At 56.2% G+C, this 19,527-nt stretch overlaps 1 protein-coding gene and 1 long non-coding RNA gene across 2 annotated transcripts; both read left to right on the plus strand.

The window, feature by feature from the left end:
• Positions 1-7,834: 7,834 nt before the first annotated feature.
• LOC104694112 lies at positions 7,835-11,424 on the plus strand. Its single transcript, XR_005602407.1, has 2 exons — positions 7,835-10,109; positions 11,248-11,424. It is a non-coding gene; the product is annotated as an uncharacterized LOC104694112 (long non-coding RNA).
• Positions 11,425-13,396: 1,972 nt separating this feature from the next.
• Positions 13,397-19,163, plus strand: NR4A2 (nuclear receptor subfamily 4 group A member 2). The gene is given in 10 exon segments (XM_039555522.1): positions 13,397-13,430; positions 14,300-14,421; positions 14,555-15,276; positions 15,278-15,301; positions 15,303-15,422; positions 16,295-16,424; positions 16,499-16,662; positions 17,092-17,294; positions 17,713-17,891; positions 17,988-19,163. Coding segments are annotated over 8 exon segments (1,797 nt in total). The 5' UTR covers positions 13,397-13,430; positions 14,300-14,421; positions 14,555-14,556; the 3' UTR covers positions 18,245-19,163.
• The last annotated feature ends 364 nt before the right edge of the window (positions 19,164-19,527 follow it).

Below are 19,527 nucleotides of genomic sequence, written 5' to 3' on the forward strand. Positions count from 1 at the left end.
TTTGCAAAGTTAAACAACTAAAAATCCTGTCAATGGTACATTTCAAGGAATCAAAGAATTGTAAAGGTTGGAAAAGAGCTTTCAGATCATGGAGTCCAACCATCAACCCACCACCACCATGGCCACCATTGAATGGTGTCCTCAGGTATCCACATTCTTTGAAACAGATTTCCCTACTGCCACTAATCAGGGAACACAGTGCTCAGAATGACCTTTAGGAAGATCTGCACGTAGGTTACACTGAGCTGGAATGAGGTTACCACCTTAACTCCTCCAAATACAAATGGCTTTTTCTCCTGGATTTTTACATCTTCGATGTTTATTGACTCAGCTCTCTTGTTTGTTGAAACTGAGGAAGAGAGCAAGGAAGGCTTTCAGCAGCTCCCAGTCATGAAGGAGGACTACAGAGTCCACATGCTTGGCTGGGCTTTGTTGTGAGAACAAAAGCATCCCTGAAAAACAGGTTACAGATGAGCCCATAGTAAACAATTAGGAAAGTTGGAGTTAAAAAAGGAGATAAAAAGGCAGAAAACATGATTAAAGTACTGAGCTGGGAGATTCATTAGTGCTGCAGACAGATAAGTAAATTAGAGCCCTGCAGAAATTATTTGACTGGCAAATTAATTACACAATATTACAATGGCTTTCCCAGCCAAATTTAGCCCTCGGGAAGCAGGTAGGAGTCTGCCTGACTTAATAAAAGGAGCCTTGACTGGTCTTCAGCTTAATCAGAGATGAAAATTAACATTTCAGGATTTGAGGCAAATAGGAGGCTTCTGCCAGGCTCGGGAGGCCAGGCTCTAGCACAATTGCCCAGGTTACACTGGCAATGAAGCTGTCCAGGCAGCAGGATGCTCCTGCTCTCCTCACAGGCCTTTAATTCACTGGCCTTCCTGGGAAACCAAGGCAGGAGCTGATTTGGAAACCCATGTGGAGCCTCATTAGGATGGATCACTCAACAGGACACTTCAGATTTGCTTAGAGAATGTCTGATTAAAATATTTTGCCCTAAACCTTAAAAAGTACACTACTACTATATTCTTCTTATTGCTATTTTTACTACTATTATTATTGCTATTACTGTTATTCTCATATTTCCTTAAGTGTTGACTCATTCTGCATTTGCAGCTCTCGCTCTGTCCCCAGCGAGCAGAAACGCTTGAGGTAAGAAGTACCTGGTTTTCAGTTTGCTTGCTTAGTATCACATTTTTAAGGTATGGATACTAGGAACTCTCTCCTGGACCCAATGCTCTTTTTGTTTTTTTTCCTGGAACAGCTTTGGAAATATGTATGTAAATCCCCGGGACGTGTCACCTTCCATGACAAGCACCAGACAACACTCATTAATTATGCCAGCTGACCCACAGCATCATTTCAAACTTTAAGACCTCAATATCATTGCAGATATCAAAATAAGACCTTTCCTGGGCTTTCCTGCCCCAAGATGTGGCAGTGGCTGCCCGGCAGCATTTGCCCACCCGGGCCCTGCTGGAGAGCAGTGGTGGGGCTGCAATAAATACATTTACATCTCCTTTCCAATGTGTCAGTAGGGGCCAAGCCCTCAGGATCGCCTTCTGGGAAGTGTGGGCTCATTTAATCGGGGTCTGACTGATACCAAAATTGACTTGGTTTTCCAATGATATCTTGTACCGGAATGTTGTGAGCTGGAAACTAATATATTTCTTCTTGCTTATCACATCAATATGGCCTAATTTTGTTGGCTTTTGTATTGAACAATCTGGTGAATGTACAATCCAGTTTTGATTTCTCTCTTTATGATCACTCTTATTATTAAAGCTCCCTCAACCAAAAAATAATGTATTTTTATTTACTAGTAATATTAATGGGATTCAATTTTTGCCTCAGTTTTAATCTAGTTTTCCCATATTGAAGAACCAGATCCCATTTAATTAAAATTGAATAAAAACCAGTTTTCCGTCCATTCAGTGTGCAGGCTGAACTTCACTTTGGGTAGTTTTATTTAATACCACTCTTCTCAAATCAGTGTTTTTTACTCGCTGTGCTTCAAGTGTTGCAAGAAAGACTAAATTATTTATTGTGCATGATTAATTGCCTGTTTCTCCATGATTATTCCATTGTCTGGAAAGGGTGAGTGTGTATTTTTGTGCCACTAGGTGTGTGTCCATCCTACACTTGCGCTCAATTCCAGCTGAGCTTTGCTGGAAGCAAAGAAGTGCTGAGGGAGGGAGAGAGGGGTCGAAGCTCGGAGCTCTTCGTGGTTGCAGAATCAGGGAATCCCAAAATGCGTTGGGCTGGAAGGGACCTTAAATCCCATCCCATCCCATCCCATCCCATCCCATCCCATCCCACCCCTGCCATGCGCAGGGACACCTCCCACTGTCCCAGGCTGCTCCAAGCTCCAATGTCCAACCCGGCCTTGGACACTGCCAGGGATCCAGGGGCAGCCACAGCTGCTCTGGGCACCCTGTGCCAGGGCCTGCCCACCCTTCCAGCGAGGAATTCCTGCCCAATCTCCCATCCATCCCTGCCCTCTGGCAGTGGGAAGCCATTCCCTGTGTCCTGTCCCTCCAGGCCTTGTCCCCAGTCCCTCTCCAGCTCTCCTGGAGCCCCTTCAGGCCCTGCAAGGAGCTCGGAGCTCTCCCCGTGTCCTTTCCTTCTCCAGGTGAACATTCCCAGCTCTCTCAGCCTGGCTCCAGAGGGGCTCCAGCCCTGGAGCAGCTCCGGGGCCTCCTCTGGACTCTCTCCAGCAGCTCCAGGTCCCTCCTGTGCTGGACCCCAGGGCTGGGGCAGCTCTGCAGGTGGGGTCTCACCTGGGCAGGGCAGAGGGGCAGAATCCCCTGGGGAACAGCTCCAGGCACAGCCAGAGTCTGCAGCACACGGCTGAGTACAGTTACACCCTCAAGCACTCGCCCCCTGTAGCAGGCACTTGCCCCCTGTAGCAGGCACTTGCCCCCTGTAGGAAGCACTCGCCCCCTGTAGCAGGCACTTGCCCCCTGTAGGACGCACTCGCCCATTGTAGGAAGCACTTGTCCCCTGTAGGAAGCACTCGCCCCCTGTAGGAAGCACTCGCCCCCTGTAGCAGGCACTCGCCCCCTGTAGCAGGCACTTGCCCGGAGCGCTCGGAGCCCACGCTCGGGAGCCGCAGCCGCGGTCCTGCTGTGCCGAAGGAGCTGCTCGCTGCTCACGCGTGCCCGGCTCCAGCTGCCGCTCCCTCCGCGCAGAATCGCTCCCCTTCGCTCGTCCCGGTGCCTGCCGGACGCCTGCAGCGGGCAGCGGGGCCAGTCCGGCTCCTCCCGGCTCGCCCTCCCGAGGCGCTGGGGCTGCCGAGCCCGCACGGCCCCGAGCAGCGCTGGGTGCCCCTTTCAGCCAGCCCGGCCCCACGCCCGGGGCTCCCACAGCTGGGAAGGACGGGGACCCCCGAGCGCAGAGCCACATCTGCGTCTGACGGCACCGCCGAGCCCAGCACCGCGCCAGGAACCGCGCCAGGAACCACACCGGGATGGGGAAAAGCCGCTGGGATCAGAACTGCCCCAGAAGGCCACAAGGGCGAGTGAAAAATGGGGTCTGAGAGCTGCCGACCCACCAGCACAGCCGTGCCCAGCGCTCAGCTCCAGAGAGCCCTGGGAAGGAGCAGGATCCGCACGGGAGGGAAGCACGCTCCAGAGTGGAAGTAAAACGGATACTCTACGACACTGTTTTAAAACTGATAATTAAAAAACTGTCTTAACAATTTTGGTAAATAATTTTCAACTTAGGCCTCTCTTTCTGAAGCACGGGAAATAATTAACTTTTTAAAACATAACTCCTCTATACTCTACTAAAGTCAGGCATTTTAAAAAGCAAAATGATATTTTAATAACTGTTCTCATAATTACAAACCCCATTCTCCACACAGTCCTGTTTTCAATTAACAGCTGCATTAATGGGTTTGTTCTCCCTGCCATTTCCCTCTAATGACAGCAGCCATCACAGACATGGAGAGTTTTGCAAATTCATAACTCTCAGGAGCTGTTTCTCTTGGTTTTACCTCTCTTTTCTGGAGCCTGCAGTACGGTGTGAGCCTTTTAGCAGGAGAGAACATTGTCCTACGAGTGGCTGGACAAACACGATGCTGAACTCCATTCCTGGTGGCTGTCAAAGAATCACAGGATGGTTTAGGTTGGAAAAGCCCTCTCAGACCATTGAGTCCAAACATTAACCCATCACTGCCAAGCCCACCACTAAACCACATCCCTAGAAGGAGGCACCAGCCACTCCCTGCTCCATGGGGGTGGTATCTGCAGTCTCGACAAGGCCTGAATGGTCTCACAGCTTCAGCTTTGTGGCTGTTGCACTCTGTCCATTTTCATCGGGACCTTCAGCGGTGAAGGGAAGTTCCAACAGCCTCCTGCCCAAAGGAAATAGTACTTTATCACCTGGGCTCGGGATCACAGAATCACAGAACGGTTTGGGATGGAAGGGACCTTAAAGCTCAACCCATTCCACCCCCTGCCATGGGCAGGGACACCTTCCACTATCCCAGGATGCTCCAAGCCCTGTCCAACCTGGCCTTGAAACTTCCAGGCCCTTAGTTCAGCGCGTGAATTCAAAACACAACTGGGTCACCTCTAGAAATTAATCTTGTGTTTTGCAAACCAGGCTGTCCCTGGGGCTGTCTGAGGGAACTGAGAGATGGAAACTGTCCCTCCCTGGGAGCAGCTCCTTGCCTGGGACATGTCCTGGTGAGGGGGACACAGCTTCTGGCAGGCACCGTGTAACACAGGGTGCCCAGGGCAGCCACCCACCCCTCCTGGGACAGCCCAGGACAGCCTGTGACCAGCGGGGGCTCTGCTTGTGCCACAGTTTCAGCCCAGACTCCGCTGGAGGGAGGAGGAGGAGGGGGAGGCTGGCGCCGGGGGGCTGGGCTGGCACGCTCTGGAGATCTGCATGCACAGATCTCCCACTCAGCAGTCATGAGCACAACAGCGTTCAGAGATGCTGTGGAAAATACTCAAAATAGCTCTGCTTCGGGAGGCCTCGAGGCTCGCAGCCTCAATGGAAAATGATTTTGTTAAGCTGTGAGTGCAGGGGAAGGATGGGGCCCCCTCCAGCCCCGAGGCAGGGCAGGCAAGGCTCCCCACTGGTGATGCCGTGGGCACCATTCCCTGCTGGCTGCAGGCGCCCGGCCGCTGCTCTGAGCCACAGCACCTTTGGATGTGACTGTTCCTCGAGCGAGGGTCAGGGCCGGCCTCTGCGGACATGTGCTCACCAGGCCAAACACCTCCTGCCTCTGGCAGCCAGGCCATCCCACAGAAAATTGTTTGAGAGGACTTCAACAAATGGTTTGGGGTTGGGCTTACAGAAATAGCCTCGCGGTGGCTCGGTGGAAGCAGACATTCCTCGGGCATTATGTCTCCCATCTGCAAGGCTGTACGGAGCGCCTGCAGCGCGGGGTGGGCAATAACGCTGCCCTGGGGTCCCCAGGAACACCCTCTCTCGCACAGGTGGCTTTGGGACCGGGGATGTGGCTCCTGATATCAGACCCCAGCCACCTCACGCCGCTGTGACGAGGCCCCTGTAATGAAAAACATCTTGGAGGAAAAACACTGGGCTTTGTGTCAGGCGGCTCTCCTGGCTCCAGCTCCAAGCAGACCCAGGGGCGCTTTTGGAGCTCGTCATTGACCCCTCTGCGTGTGCAAGGACCTCTGGACAGCCTCATCCATCTGGAGATGGGGCCAGCAACACCTCCCTCTATGGCCAGTTGCAGGGAAGGACTTCACTGGAAACGTACCCCTTTTCCCAACTTCTGTGGATACTTGTTTTCCTTGGCAGTGTCTTCCAGGGAATGTGTTTCTGAGGGGGAAGGATCCCAGATATGTTGAGCAAATCCTTCCCAAACCAAGAAAGGATTTCACTTAAAACAACAAAATACATTTCGCTAAATGAAAGCAGTTAATTAAATCAAATCTCTGTGTCTTGTGTCAGTAATTCCCAAAATACGGGGGAAACAATATGCAATTATGCTATTTTTGACTGTTTGTGGCACAAATACATCACTCAAATGTTGTGTTTTGGGGGTTTCCAGAGCTGGCAGAACAGCCTGGAGCTTAGACAACCGCTGAGACAAATCCCACAGAAGCAGGCGATGGCCAGTGCAGACCCTGGACACCTCCCCCAGCACCGCGGCCAGAGCTGGCCTCGGGACTCCCCTGCTGCTGCTCCCGTGTGGCTCATGGGCTTCTCCACCAAGGACACCCCCGGGCAGCTCTGTGCCTGCACCCGTGCGTTCTAGAGGGGGACAGCGCAGTTATGTCCCTATAACCTACTGGAGGAGTGGGAATGGGGCAGCTCTGCCTGGCTGTCCCTACGGTGCTGGGCTGCCTGTTCCTGATCTTTCCCCAGCCCCATCTGCAGCAAAGGGGCCTGTGCCGTTCCTGGGACAATCTTGGGGTTGTTTTTCCATTCTTCCAGCCTGGCTGGCATCCTTGTCAGAGAGCAGGAATTCGGAGCTGAATCGCAGATGAGAAGCTGTAACAGACTCTGCAGCGTAGTTACTACTTTTGGCATTTCCAAGCCTTTTAGGAAAACACTGCCAAGTTAAAAACCCGACCGACGCCTGTGTTTGAGCGTGTGTGCGTGGGGGGTGAGTCTGGAGATGTGTTTTATGTAAGAAAACTTCACAAGGCGCTGAAAATAGCCTGTTTGCTGGGATCAGTTGCATCCAGAGGACGCGTGTCTGACATCAAACCCCAACGATACGCTCCTTGTCACAGAGGTGAGAAGCTGCACCCTGGGCAGGGCTGGACCTGTTTGATCCTAAAATCATGGAATCACAGAATTGTTTGGGTTGGAAAATCTCTCTGAGACCATCGAGTCCAACCATCCCTGCAGCACTGCTAAAGTCACCACTGACCCACGTCCCCAGATGCCACATCCACACAGATTTTAAATCCATTCAAGGATGGGGACTCCAACACTGCCCCGGGCATCTGTGCCAGGGCTGGACAGCCCTTTCAGGGAAGAAACTTTCCATAGTATCCAAAAGGAACTTGCTCTGGCAAAGCTTGAGGCCACTTCCTCTTGTCCTGTCCCTGTTCCCTGCGAGCAGAGCCCGACCCCCCCGGCTGCCCCCTCCTGTCAGGGACTTGTGCAGAGCCACAAGGTCCCCCCTGAGCCTCCTTTGCTCCAGGCTGAGCCCCTCAGAGCCAGGGCTGGAGCTGGTGCAACACTCCAGCAGGAAGACTCCCTAAACCAGCGCGGTAGTGGAACCAGCGGGGTGTGTGGTGGGTAGGAAAAACTAAGCCTAAACCAAACCAACCAAACCAAAAAAACAAATAAAAACCCGCTCGAATCAAAACACATAAACCCCTCCCCAGTCTCCGGCTATGCGGGAGCGCTGAGCGGCAGCGGGGGAGCCCGGGGGGAGCCCGGAAGGGACAGCCCGGGAGGAGCGGGGCGGTCCGGAGGGGAGAACGGGGCAGTCCGGAGGAGAGAACGGGGCAGTCCGGAGGGGAGAACGGGGCAGTTCGCGGGGGGAGCGGGGCAGCCCGGGGCCGGCAGCGGGAGAGGTCGGGGGTGAGCGGGGCAGCACAGAGGGGGAGCGGGCCAGCACAGAGGGGGAGCGGGCCAGCACAGAGGGGGAGCGGGGCAGCCCGGGGCCGCCCCGCCCGCCGCCAGCCCCCCCCGCGGCGGCCCGGGCCGCTCCCCCGGCGCTGCCGTCAGCCGCCGCCGCTGACGGGCCGTGACGGGCGCTGACGCGCGGCGGCAGCTGCGAGGGGGCGCGGCGGCCCCCGGCACCGGGCTCCGGTCCCGGCTCCGGCTCCCGGCCGCTCCGCTCCGCCCCGCTCCGCGCCCGCGGCGGAGGCAGGTAGCGGCGGGCGATGGGGACGGGGATGGAGACGGGGATGCGGATGGGGATAGGATGCGGAGGGTCCCGGGGCTTGGCCCCGCAGCCAGGCGTGGGCTCGGGGCGGCGCGGCTCCGCCAGCGGTGCCCGCACAGCTGGATGCGGGCGGGCAGATGTTGCTGGCGGCAGCTGCGGCGCGGCTGGGCAGGGAGCAGATGGGCTGCGGCGAGCGCCATATGGCCCGTTTAGCCTCTCACCTCGGGGATATCAATCACAGCCATCCCGGGAGCACGCACCGGCTCCGGCGGGAGCACGGCCGGCTCCGCGCGGCCCCGCTCCTCGGCCGCAGCAGTCAGGCGGTGAAGGGACCTCGTCGCTGTGGGACGAAGGACGTGGCCAACGCAGCCGGACATCACACACCATGAACATCTCTGCGTTCAGGGCCCTGGCGGCCGTCGGAGCGGGCAGGCGCTGGCGTGTGGCCCGTGGTGCTGGCCGGCAGTGACACAGGGACAGCACGGCTTCGTGGGCTTCCATGGAACTGTCACGTGCTAACAAGGATCTCCGTGGAAATAGACACTGCTGTAATAAATCCTTCATGTCAGATGACACCACCTGCACGACTGAGCTTCAGGAGTGGACCAAGAGCAGGAGAAAAGGGAGAACAATGCTCCGTTTGAAGTTTTGGGGAAATCTAAGGGGAATAATGGAGTGCTTGTGAGATGGCTTGTTCACATCCAAGCCTGGCAGTGAGACCCCCATGCTCTGACTTCGCATCAGGGCTCTGACTTCACAGTGACATCCAACTTGGTCTGGGCATCAACCTCACACAGACGTGCAGCCTCACCGTGTCTCACCTGCCATGGGAGGCCTGATGGTCTCATGGAACAAGTGTGCGTGCTCCGGGACGTGAGTGCTCCAGGGCTGGAGCTGCCGGTGTGCCCGGAGGGGAGCTCGGTGCTGCTGCTGCAGCCGTGAGGACGCCGATCCTCGGCCGATGCCTGGTGCTGCCCAGGGCTTGGACATCGGCTGCAGGCTTGTGCCTGATGTGCAGCTGCCTCATTCGCTGTTTGGGGACTTGGCAGCTCGTGTGACGTTGGACAAAAGGACACTTCAGCCCTCTTTCCCTCGGAAGGCGCTCACTGGAGTGGTACCACTGCTCTTGGGTGTCGGTGATGACAGCCGTGTAGGTGTCCGTGTGCAGCGCGTGTGTCCGTGAAGCGGGGATGGATGGTGGCTGTTCCGGGGCCTGGCACTGCCTCCTTCACCCCTCAGCCCAGGCAGGGGACCCAGCCCCGGCCTGCAGCATCAGCCACTGGCACACAACGTGTCTGTTCATATCAGCACCTCTTTGTTAGTCTGAAACTTTTGGTCTGTTGAAGAGGAAACAAATCTCTTCCCTCACAAAACTCTCTCCTGAAACACGTGGCAAGTTAGACAGGGGATGTGAGTAGCGAAAGCAGTGGAAATGTGTCCATGTAGGGAAGGGCCAGATGCAGAAGCTGCGCTGGTGCTGCAGGACCCTTTAACGTACCCCACAAACACAGCCGTGCTGTGCCCGCCGAGGCCTGCGAGGAGGGCGTTTGAGGGAGCTGATGACTCTTTAGTGACCAGGGACACAGCGCTGACCCTGTCTGGCCATGCTGGCTGCTGCCCTTGGCGCTGACCGCCACACTGACGGTGCTGCCCTCGGGACTGCAAGGATGAAAACCTCCCCATGGTGACGGCCATCCCGTTGCACTCTTCCTACTAGGAGAGGAACAACCCTAGCAACCCCTCATAAGTTCCTGGGCTTCTTCATCCTAAACAAGAACTGACTTTCCTTCCTTGGGAATTTGCTGCACTGACAGCCTGGACTGGTGTGGATTTTGGGGTTTTGAAGGGAAATGGCAGCACCAGATGCAGTTCCACTCACAGATGGGTTGCAGAACATGGCCTGGGGGAGCAGCTGCAGGGCCTGACCCTGCAGGAGCCGTGGGCTGGAAAACTTCACTGATGGCAACTGGAGCCTGCCAGGAAGATGGACTTGCACTTCCAGGAGCGTGCGTGGGGACAATCTTCCCACATGGGCAGTCCAGGCCCAGAAGTGATTGTGGTTCACTCTGGCCTATCCACGTGCCCCATTTCCTCGTGCTTGGATCGCCTTTAACTCCCCAGTGTTATGGCTTTAGGTGTTGCTTTCCTACAGGAGCTCATCCTGTGGGTGAGGGGCCACCTCCAGCTCCCACCCCACTCCCAGGAGACCAGGGCAGAGCCAAGGGACTTCCATGATCAGCACTTCAGGGGAAGAGCGACGGTGTCTGTAATTAAACATGTTCTTTGTGCTCCTGCGTTCAGATACCCAAACCCAGCATTTCCCCACATGTCTGGAATTGTGTTTGCAGTTATTTAATTTGGAGTTCTTTTTAAAAAGCATGGAGTCTGGAATGTTTGTTCTCTGCTTTTTTTCACATCATTACTCTGATACTGCTTGATTAGCTCCCTCCCCAGTCATGATTGGTAATTAAAATAGGCATTAAAATTAGTCACTTAGCAATTTTGCTGTTCAATTGGCAATTAAATTACTTAATTGCAATTAAAGTCCTAATTTTAATTGGCAAAATGATAGATGTAGATTTAAGATAATATGTATAAATACTTTAATAAGTGTCTATATAAGGATTACTTAATTACTCAACTTCAAGTTTATGCTGTTAACTTTAGAACTTTTAAGTGAGTAATGAAATTTATATTACATCTATTCTAAGGATATGGTAATTAGATGTATCACTTAGCCCTATAAGCCCTATAAGGGCCTTGGCTGGAAGTTGGTGTGGTGTTGAGCTGTAGCCTGGACGAGCTGTTGGGATATGACTGCTGCTGATGGTTCTGTGGCGGTGCAGCTGAGGGAAGTTGGCCGAGCTCCTCCGGCGCCCTTTGGGTGAATCCCATGGAGATGAACCCATGAAAATGCCGTTCTAGACAGTCCTCAGTGGTGTCTCACAGCCTTAGGGCGTTTCTTTGCCATCTCATGCTGTTGGATGCGCCAGGAGCAGCTCTGCAGGAGCAGAGTGGGGCTGGGAGCAGTTCGCCTCGGGTGCTTGGGTCTCTCTGGTGTTTGTGGAGCGGGTCCGACGGCGACTCCAGTGAGAGGAGCGGGTTGGGAAGGAACGATCGGTTTCCCAGCAAACCTCCGTATCCCAGAGCTTCGCAGGGCTGTGTGCAGGCAGGGAGTTTGGGAAGAAGGTGTTGGCTGCTGGGCTAGGGCTGCAGCGAGCTGGGCTGCGGGGTTCCATGCTGGGTCAGGAGCTGGGTCTCTTCTCACAGCCGGCATGGCTCCAGCATGCTCCGTCCCACGGAACTCCCGAGGAAAGGCACCGAGAGCAGCCATGCCCGGGCTGTGGGGGGACTGGGAACTGTCCTTCATCCATCCACTGACGTGATGCTGTCCTTCTTTCCAGGCTGGAACGCGGCAGTGGGGAAATCCAGGGTCAGATGCCAGACCCCACCATGGAGGAGGCCGAGTGTCCCCGTCCCTCCCTCTGCACCCTCCTCATCCAGTGTCCCATTGCCGCTGGATGCAGCTGGGAATTGAGATTCTGGATTGGCTTTTAATAAACGCGGCGCCTTTAATTGCACTGACCCAGCTCTGCTCTCTGTCCCTTTCCCAGTCACGCCGACCTGGGCTTGGGCTGGGAATGATGGAAACTGGGGGGGGGGCTCTGGGAGTGTTGCGGAAGAGAGATTAAAAAAGATAAGAAAAAAACCCCAACAATGTGCATTTAAATGAATAAACATCATCCATTTAAATAAATTAAGGAAATTTAAATAAATAAGTCTAAAGTAAAAAAAAATAAGAAAATTTAATGTTAAATAAAACAAAACCCAAATAAAATAAAAAATTAAAACTCGAAAATAATGAATTAAATTAAGCAATGAAATAAAAATAAAAAATAAAAAAATAATAAAATTATTAAGAAATAAAACTAAACAAAAATAATTAAGAATAATGCAATAAATAAATCCAAAATAACAGTAAAATAAAATTAATACAACATACAAAATAAAGTGAGTAAAAAAATAAAATAAAATAAAATAAAATCCGCCTAAATTCCGGGTGGGCAGTAGAAGCGGGGGCGCGTTGAGCTCGTTGTGGCCGGGGCTGCGGGAGTGCTCCGGCCCGGCTCTGTCCCGGCTCTGTCCCGGCTCTGTCCCCGTTCTGTCCCCGCTCTGTCCCGGCTCTGTCCCCTCTCTCTATCCCCGCTCTGTCCCCGTTCTGTCCCCGCTCTATCCCCGCTCTGTCCCGGCTCTGTCCCGGCTCTGTCCCCGCTCTATCCCCGCTCTGTCCCGGCTCTATCCCCTCTCTCTATCCCCGCTCTATCCCCTCTCTGTCCCCGTTCTGTCCCCGCTCTGTCCCGGCTCTATCCCCTCTCTGTCCCCGTTCTGTCCCCGCTCTGTCCCGGCTCTGTCCCCTCTCTCTATCCCCGCTCTGTCCCGGCTCTATCCCCTCTCTCTATCCCCGCTCTATCCCCTCTCTGTCCCCGTTCTGTCCCCGCTCTGTCCCGGCTCTGTCCCCTCTCTCTATCCCCTCTCTGTCCCCGTTCTGTCCCCGCTCTGTCCCGGCTCTATCCCCTCTCTATCCCCGCTCTGTCCCGGCTCTGTCCCGGCTCTGTCCCGGCTCTGTCCCGGCTCTGTCCCGGCTCTGTCCCGGCTCTGTCCCGGCTCTATCCCCGCTCTGTCCCCTCTCTCTATCCCCGCTCTGTCCCCGCTCTGTCCCGGCTCTATCCCCGTTCTGTCCCCTCTCTGTCCCCGCTCTGTCCCCTCTCTCTGTCCCGGCTCTGTCCCCGCTCTGTCCCGGCTCTGTCCCCGCTCTATCCCTGCTCTGTCCCGGCTCTATCCCCGCTCTGTCCCCGCTCTGTCCCGGCTCTGTCCCGGCTCTGTCCCGGCTCTATCCCGGCTCTGTCCCGGCTCTGTCCCGGCTCTGTCCCGGCTCTGTCCCGGCTCTGTCCCCGTTCTGTCCCGGCTCTATCCCAGCTCTATCCCCGCTCTGTCCCGGCTCTGTCCCCGTTCTGTCCCGGCTCTATCCCAGCTCTATCCCCGCTCTGTCCCGGCTCTATCCCTGCTCTGTCCCGGCTCTGTCCCGGCTCTGTCCCGGCTCTGTCCCCGTTCTGTCCCGGCTCTATCCCAGCTCTATCCCCGCTCTGTCCCCTCTCTGTCCCCCCGCACCGCCGGGGTCGCGGCCGCGCGCGCTATTCCGGGGTGCGCGTCACGGTGACGCGCGCGGGTGGGCGGGGGCGGCACCGCCCCTATGCAAATGAGGCCACGCCCCCGCCCGGCGCGTGGACGGGGCGCGTCCCTCCGCGTGACGTCACCGGTCGGAAACTTACCAAAAGGGCGCGCTGGCGCGCGGGGGGGGCGTGTCCGGGGCGGGCCCGCGGCGGCGCCGATTGGCGGGCGGCGGTGACGCGCGGTGACGCGCGGGGGCTCGCGGCGCACGTTGGTCGGCGGCGGCCGCGGCCACATAAACAAAGGCACATTGCGGGCGGGCACAGTCCGGCCGCCCGCGCCGCCGCCGCCGCCGTGCGCCGCGCCCGCCTCTCCGCCCGCACTTGGATGCGCGCCCCGCGCCGCGCTCCGCTCCCCGGTGAGTGCCCGGCCGGTCCCGCCTCCCGCGCCCCCCTCCCGACGCGGGGTCCCGCGCGCGAGGCGCGGGATGCGCGCCCCGTCCCGTCCCGTCCCGTCCCACCTGCCGGCGGGGTCCCGCTCGGGATCCCCGGACGGGACGGGTCGGGCTGCCCGAGGTTGCGTGTCACCCGCGGAGCCGCTGCGCTGAAGCGGATCCGCCCGGGCTGGCTGTCACCCGCGCCTCGCTCCGGTGCCGGCACCGCCGCGCCGGGAGCCCCGCGCCGGGAACGCCGCGCCTCGCCCGCTCTCCCGGGGGACGCGCCGCGGCTTCCCGACGGGCATGGAGAAGGGAACCCGGCACCCGGTGCCGATGACAGCCCGCCCGCGGGGACCCTCCTGCCCGGTTACCGAGAAAATAACCCAAACCGAGCCCAGACCTGCTCCTCGAGGGGCGCAGGGTGGCCCTGCCCTGGCACCGCTCCCGCAGCCTGTGGGGTCCGCAGGTGGGGCTCCCCCAGAGCCGGGCAGCCGCGCCGGCGGCTCCGTGTGTCTGTCCTTCCACCGGCGGCTCCGTGTGTCTGTTCCCCGCCCCGGCTCCGCGCGTCTGTCCCCGCACCACCGGGTTTGTGTGTCAGTCCCCCGCCCCTGCTGCCCGATCGGCGGGTCCGTGTGTCCGTCCGCTCGCCGGCGGGTCCGTGCGTCGGTGTGTCCGTCCGCTCGCCGGCGGGTCCGTGCGTCGGTGTGTCCGGCGCTCGCCGGCGGGTCCGTGTGTCGGTGTGTCCGTCCGCTCACCGGCGGGTCCGTGTGTCGGTGTGTCGTCCGCTCGCCGGCGGGTCCGTATGTCGGTGTGTCCGTCCGCTCACCGGCGGGTCCGTGTGTCTCTCGCAGCCGTCGCGCAGGGCAGGCTGGAGCCGCCGCCGCGCTCTGAACCCGCGGACACCTCGCTCCCCGCCGCGCTCCGACGCTGTCCGCCCTCGGCTGCCCCGAAAACGCCGCTCCCTCGGCTGAAGGTTGGTGCGCTCCGTCCCCGCGGCCCCGGCAGCCCCGGCGGGGCAGGGGGGTCCCGGCGCTCGCCCTCGCAGCCGCCGGGGCCCGGCGCGGGGCGGCGCGGGCCGAGTCTACCTGACGCTGTTTCGTTTGCAGCCATGCCCTGTGTTCAGGCTCAGTATGGGTCCTCGCCTCAAGGAGCCAGCCCGGCCTCCCAGAGCTACAGCTACCACTCCTCGGGAGAATACAGCTCCGATTTCCTAACTCCGGAGTTTGTCAAGTTTAGCATGGACCTCACCAACACTGAAATCACTGCCACCACTTCTCTCCCCAGCTTCAGTACCTTTATGGACAACTACAACACAAGCTACGACGTGAAGCCCCCGTGCTTGTACCAAATGCCCCTGTCCGGACAGCAGTCCTCCATTAAGGTGGAAGACATTCAGATGCACGGCTACCAGCAGCACGGCCACCTGCCCCCCCAGTCCGAGGAGATGATGTCCCACTCGGGCTCCGTCTACTACAAGCCCTCGTCGCCCCCGACCCCCTCCACGCCCGGCTTCCAGGTGCAGCACGGCCCCGTGTGGGACGACCCCGGCTCCCTGCACAACTTCCACCCCAACTACGTGGCCACCACGCACATGATCGAGCAGCGCAAAACGCCCGTGTCCCGCCTGTCCCTGTTCTCCTTCAAGCAGTCTCCCCCTGGCACGCCCGTGTCCAGCTGCCAGATGCGCTTCGACGGCCCCCTGCACGTGCCCATGAACCCCGAGCCGGCCGGGGCGCACCACGGCGTGGACGGGCAGGCCTTCGCCGTGCCCAACCCCATCCGCAAGCAGCCCTCCATGGCCTTCCCGGGGCTGCAGCTGGGCCACGCGCCCGCAGCTGCTGGACAGCCAGGTGCCCCTCGCCGCCCTCCCGGGGGTCCCCTTCCAACGAGGGGCTCTGCGCCGTGTGCGGGGACAACGCGGCCTGCCAGCACTACGGCGTCCGCACCTGTGAGGGCTGCAAGGGCTTCTTCAAGGTGAGAGGGGGCGAGTGGCGGCAGGGCAGCGCCGGGCAGGGCACGGGCAGGGCGTGGGGCAGCGGGGGACCCTGCGGGGCGAGGAGCCTGCAGATGGAAATCGGTTAGGACAGAGAGCTGCGTCTGAGCTAACCATGTGGAACAGAATTCCCTGTGGTAAAATTAAGTGATCTCTTTATTTCACCATCCTGATTGAATAATCTTATCATTTTAAATAGAGAAGGTCTCCAAGGAATGTAAATAATATGAATGCCCACGGATTTGTATTTACCGAGCGTCTCTTTCCCTCCTCTTGGCATATAAAACACGGCTAGGAGCTGCGAGGTTAGCTTGGATGTTAACGCTGTCAATTTTCTCCTGTTAAATGCCCTGGAAGGAAAAAAAAAAAAAAAAAAGGAAGGGGGGGGGAGGCAAAGGAAATAAAAGGGAAACTAAATAAAGGGGGGAAAGGAAATAAAGATAAAGGGAAAAGGAAATAAAGAAAAAACGGGAAAAGAATAAATCTTAAACGGTGAGAAGAAAAAAGAGAAAAAAGAAATAAAGGAAATAATAGAAAAGAAAAATGTAAAAGGGAGAAGAGATTAAAGGGGAAAAAATGGGAATAAATATAAAGGTAAAAAAGAGGAAATGTAAAGATGAAAAAGGGAAAAGAAAATAGAGGGGGGAAAATGAAAGCGGGAAAAAAAAGATGGGGAGAGGGAAGAAAATAAAGCGGAAAAACGGAAAAGAAAATCGGGGGGGGAAGGAAAAGAAAACCAAGGGGAAGAGAAGGTAAAAGAAGATGCGGGCAGGAGCGGGGAGGCGCGGGCGGCGGCGCGGGGCGCGCTCCCCGAGCCGGCGCTGACGCCGCTGCCCGTCCCGCCGGCCCGCAGCGCACGGTGCAGAAGAACGCCAAGTACGTGTGTCTGGCCAACAAGAACTGCCCGGTGGACAAGCGCCGCCGCAACCGCTGCCAGTACTGCCGCTTCCAGAAGTGCCTGGCCGTCGGCATGGTCAAGGAGGGTGAGTGTCCGCGTGTCCGCGTGTCCGGGCGCGCCCCGCGGGGCCGGCGCCGGGCTGACCCCTCTCTCTTGCAGTGGTGCGCACAGACAGCCTAAAAGGCCGGCGGGGCCGCTTGCCGTCCAAACCGAAGAGCCCCCAGGAGCCCTCTCCCCCCTCTCCCCCGGTGAGTCTGATCAGTGCGCTGGTGAGAGCCCATGTCGACTCCAACCCGGCTATGACCAGCCTGGACTATTCCCGGGTAAGCGGGACCGAGCTCGCGGAGGGACCCCGCCGCCGCCGCCCGGGAGGGGGGGCCGCCGGCCCCGCGGCCGCTGCGGGGGGAGAGGCGAGGCCGGCCGGGGGCTCGGCTCGGCCCTGCCCGCCCGCCCGGGGCTCGGCCCGGCCCCGCCGGGACCGGGGGCTCGGCTCGGCCCTGCCCGGGCGGCCGGGGCTCGGCTCAGCCCCGCCGGCGCCGCCCCGGGATCGGGCCCCCGCGCACGGAGAGCGGCGGCCTCGGAGCGCCGTTCCTAATCGAATTAATTGCCCCGGCACATCTAATTTCCTCACCGGTCAGAGAGAGCTTTAATTGTTATCCCAGCCCGCTCCCCGGCCGGGGACGGGGTGAGCAATTTCACGGGTTATAGACTTTAGAGAACCTCATTAAGTGCTTTTTAAAATGAATTTCCAGTTCCAGGCTAACCCCGACTACCAGCTGAGCGGTGACGACACCCAGCACATCCAGCAGTTCTACGATCTCCTGACCGGCTCCATGGAGATCATCCGAGGGTGGGCGGAAAAAATCCCCGGCTTCACTGACCTCCCCAAAACGGACCAGGACCTGCTCTTCGAGTCCGCCTTCCTGGAGCTGTTCGTGCTGCGGCTGGCGTACAGGTGAGCGGGGGTCGGGGAGCGCTGGGCGGGCAGGGAATCAGACCCTTCCAAGGTCCACTGATCTGCATTTTATTAACTCCTCGGTAATTAGGTGCCTCTTAAATCCTTCATTTATTGCTCCTCAAGTAATTAGTTGTTTAGCTTTTCTCCCCCACCATCTCCTTTCTTATTATTTTTTTATTTCTTTCCTGTTCTCTCTTGTTCTTTTTTCTCTTTCATTCTCTCTTCTCTATTTTATCCTTCTCTCCCTTCTTTCTCTCCCTCCCTGTCTTTCTTGCTTTCTTCCTTTCGCTCATTGTCACTTTCTTTTCTCTTATCTTTTGTCTTTCTCTTTCTTTTCCTCCTTTTTCTCTATCTAATTTTCCTCCCTCTCTCATTCATCCATCAGTTCATTCTGGGGTTGTCCCCTTCCTTCCAGGTCCAACCCCGTGGAGGGGAAGCTGATCTTCTGCAACGGGGTGGTCCTGCACCGGTTGCAGTGCGTCCGTGGCTTTGGGGAGTGGATCGATTCCATTGTGGAATTTTCCTCCAACTTGCAAAACATGAACATCGATATCTCTGCCTTCTCTTGCATCGCTGCCCTGGCCATGGTGACAGGTCAGTGTCCCCCTTTCCCGCCCGGCCCCGCTCCTGCTCCCCTGCCCGCCTTTCTCCGTGTCAGATCCATAATGTCCTACACCCTTCTCTTTGCAGAGAGGCATGGGCTCAAGGAACCCAAGAGGGTGGAAGAGCTTCAGAACAAGATTGTAAATTGTCTCAAAGACCATGTGACTTTCAATAACGGGGGGCTGAATCGCCCCAACTATTTGTCCAAACTCTTGGGGAAGCTCCCCGAACTCCGCACGCTTTGCACACAGGGGCTGCAGCGCATTTTCTACCTGAAACTGGAAGATTTGGTGCCACCGCCAGCAATAATTGACAAACTTTTTCTGGACACTTTACCTTTTTAAGACTCTTCCCGTGCGCTTCCACTGACCCGAGGAGAAGCTCCACCTGCCTGAAGGGGAGCTGGTCTGGGCCCAGAGCAGTACCCCTGGGTGCCAGCTCCCACCCAGCCAGTGTTGCAAACTCCTGCAGGCAGAACGCGATGGGCATTTTGGCTCTGGGGCATCATGGATGCAGCTCATGGACTACACAAATACCATGGTATAAACTTTTTATTATCGGCTTCTAAATGAATTTATTATTAAGGACTTCTGGTTCGAAAGACAAGCCTGTCTGGCAACGCCGGGCGCGCGGCTCAGACTCACGCGGTGACAAACCGGGCGTTGAGGTGACCCACAGGTCTCTCCCTCCTAAAGACTAAAGTTTTCTGCTGTAAAAGAAAGCTGTAATATACCCAAACCCCAAACGTTGCGTGGGTGACGTGGCATTAATGAAGGCAAAGGCTTGTAAATTTATCAGATGCAGTTTGGCTTTTTAAAAAATTATTCTGTGCCTATTTATGATGAAACATGGAAAACAATTCTAAAAAAAAAAATAAAAATAAAAGCTAAATGTGTTTGGAAAAAAAAAGAATTAAAAAAAAAAAAAAAGGAGAATTAATAAAAAAGAAAACCCAATCTGTCCATACCAGGGAAGCATGACGATTCCAGGGTGACAATGTTATAGGCACTTGCTATTTCAGTAATGTCTATATTCTATAAATAGTATTTCAGACACTATGTAGTCTGGTAGCTTTTATAAAGACTGGTAGTTATCTAAGCTTCAAACATTTTCTCAATTGTAAAATAGGTGGGCACAAGTGTTACCCCCCGGAATCCCCCCCAAAGGGAACATAGTGTTTGTAAACACCGCCCGACACCCCTTGTTTGTAAGTGTTGTATGTACTGTTGATGTTGATTAAAGAAGAAGTTTATATCTTGATTATTTTGTTGTCTAAAGCTAAACAGATCTTGCATGCAGCAGCTTTTGACTGTTTCCAGAGTGCTTATACTATACATAACTCCCTGGAAATTACTGAGCACTTTGAATTTTTGGTTTGTTTTGTTCCGTTTGGTTTTTTATGTCTAAAAATTGTCGGTTAATATATTATTTTATGTTCGAGTAATATTTTTAATATTGCCATATTCTGTAGTATTTTTCTTTGTATACCCCGGTTTGGCACACGGGAAAGTCGCTGCCTTTTTTTAATATGGTGTACGACAGTTAGAAACGCGGATTATTATTATTATTATTATTATTTTTTTTTTTTCTCCCGAGAACTCTTTCTTTGAGAAAGACAATTTTAATG

This window comes from Corvus cornix, chromosome 7 (assembly GCF_000738735.6).
Source record: "Corvus cornix cornix isolate S_Up_H32 chromosome 7, ASM73873v5, whole genome shotgun sequence".
Classification (NCBI taxonomy): domain Eukaryota; kingdom Metazoa; phylum Chordata; class Aves; order Passeriformes; family Corvidae; genus Corvus; species Corvus cornix.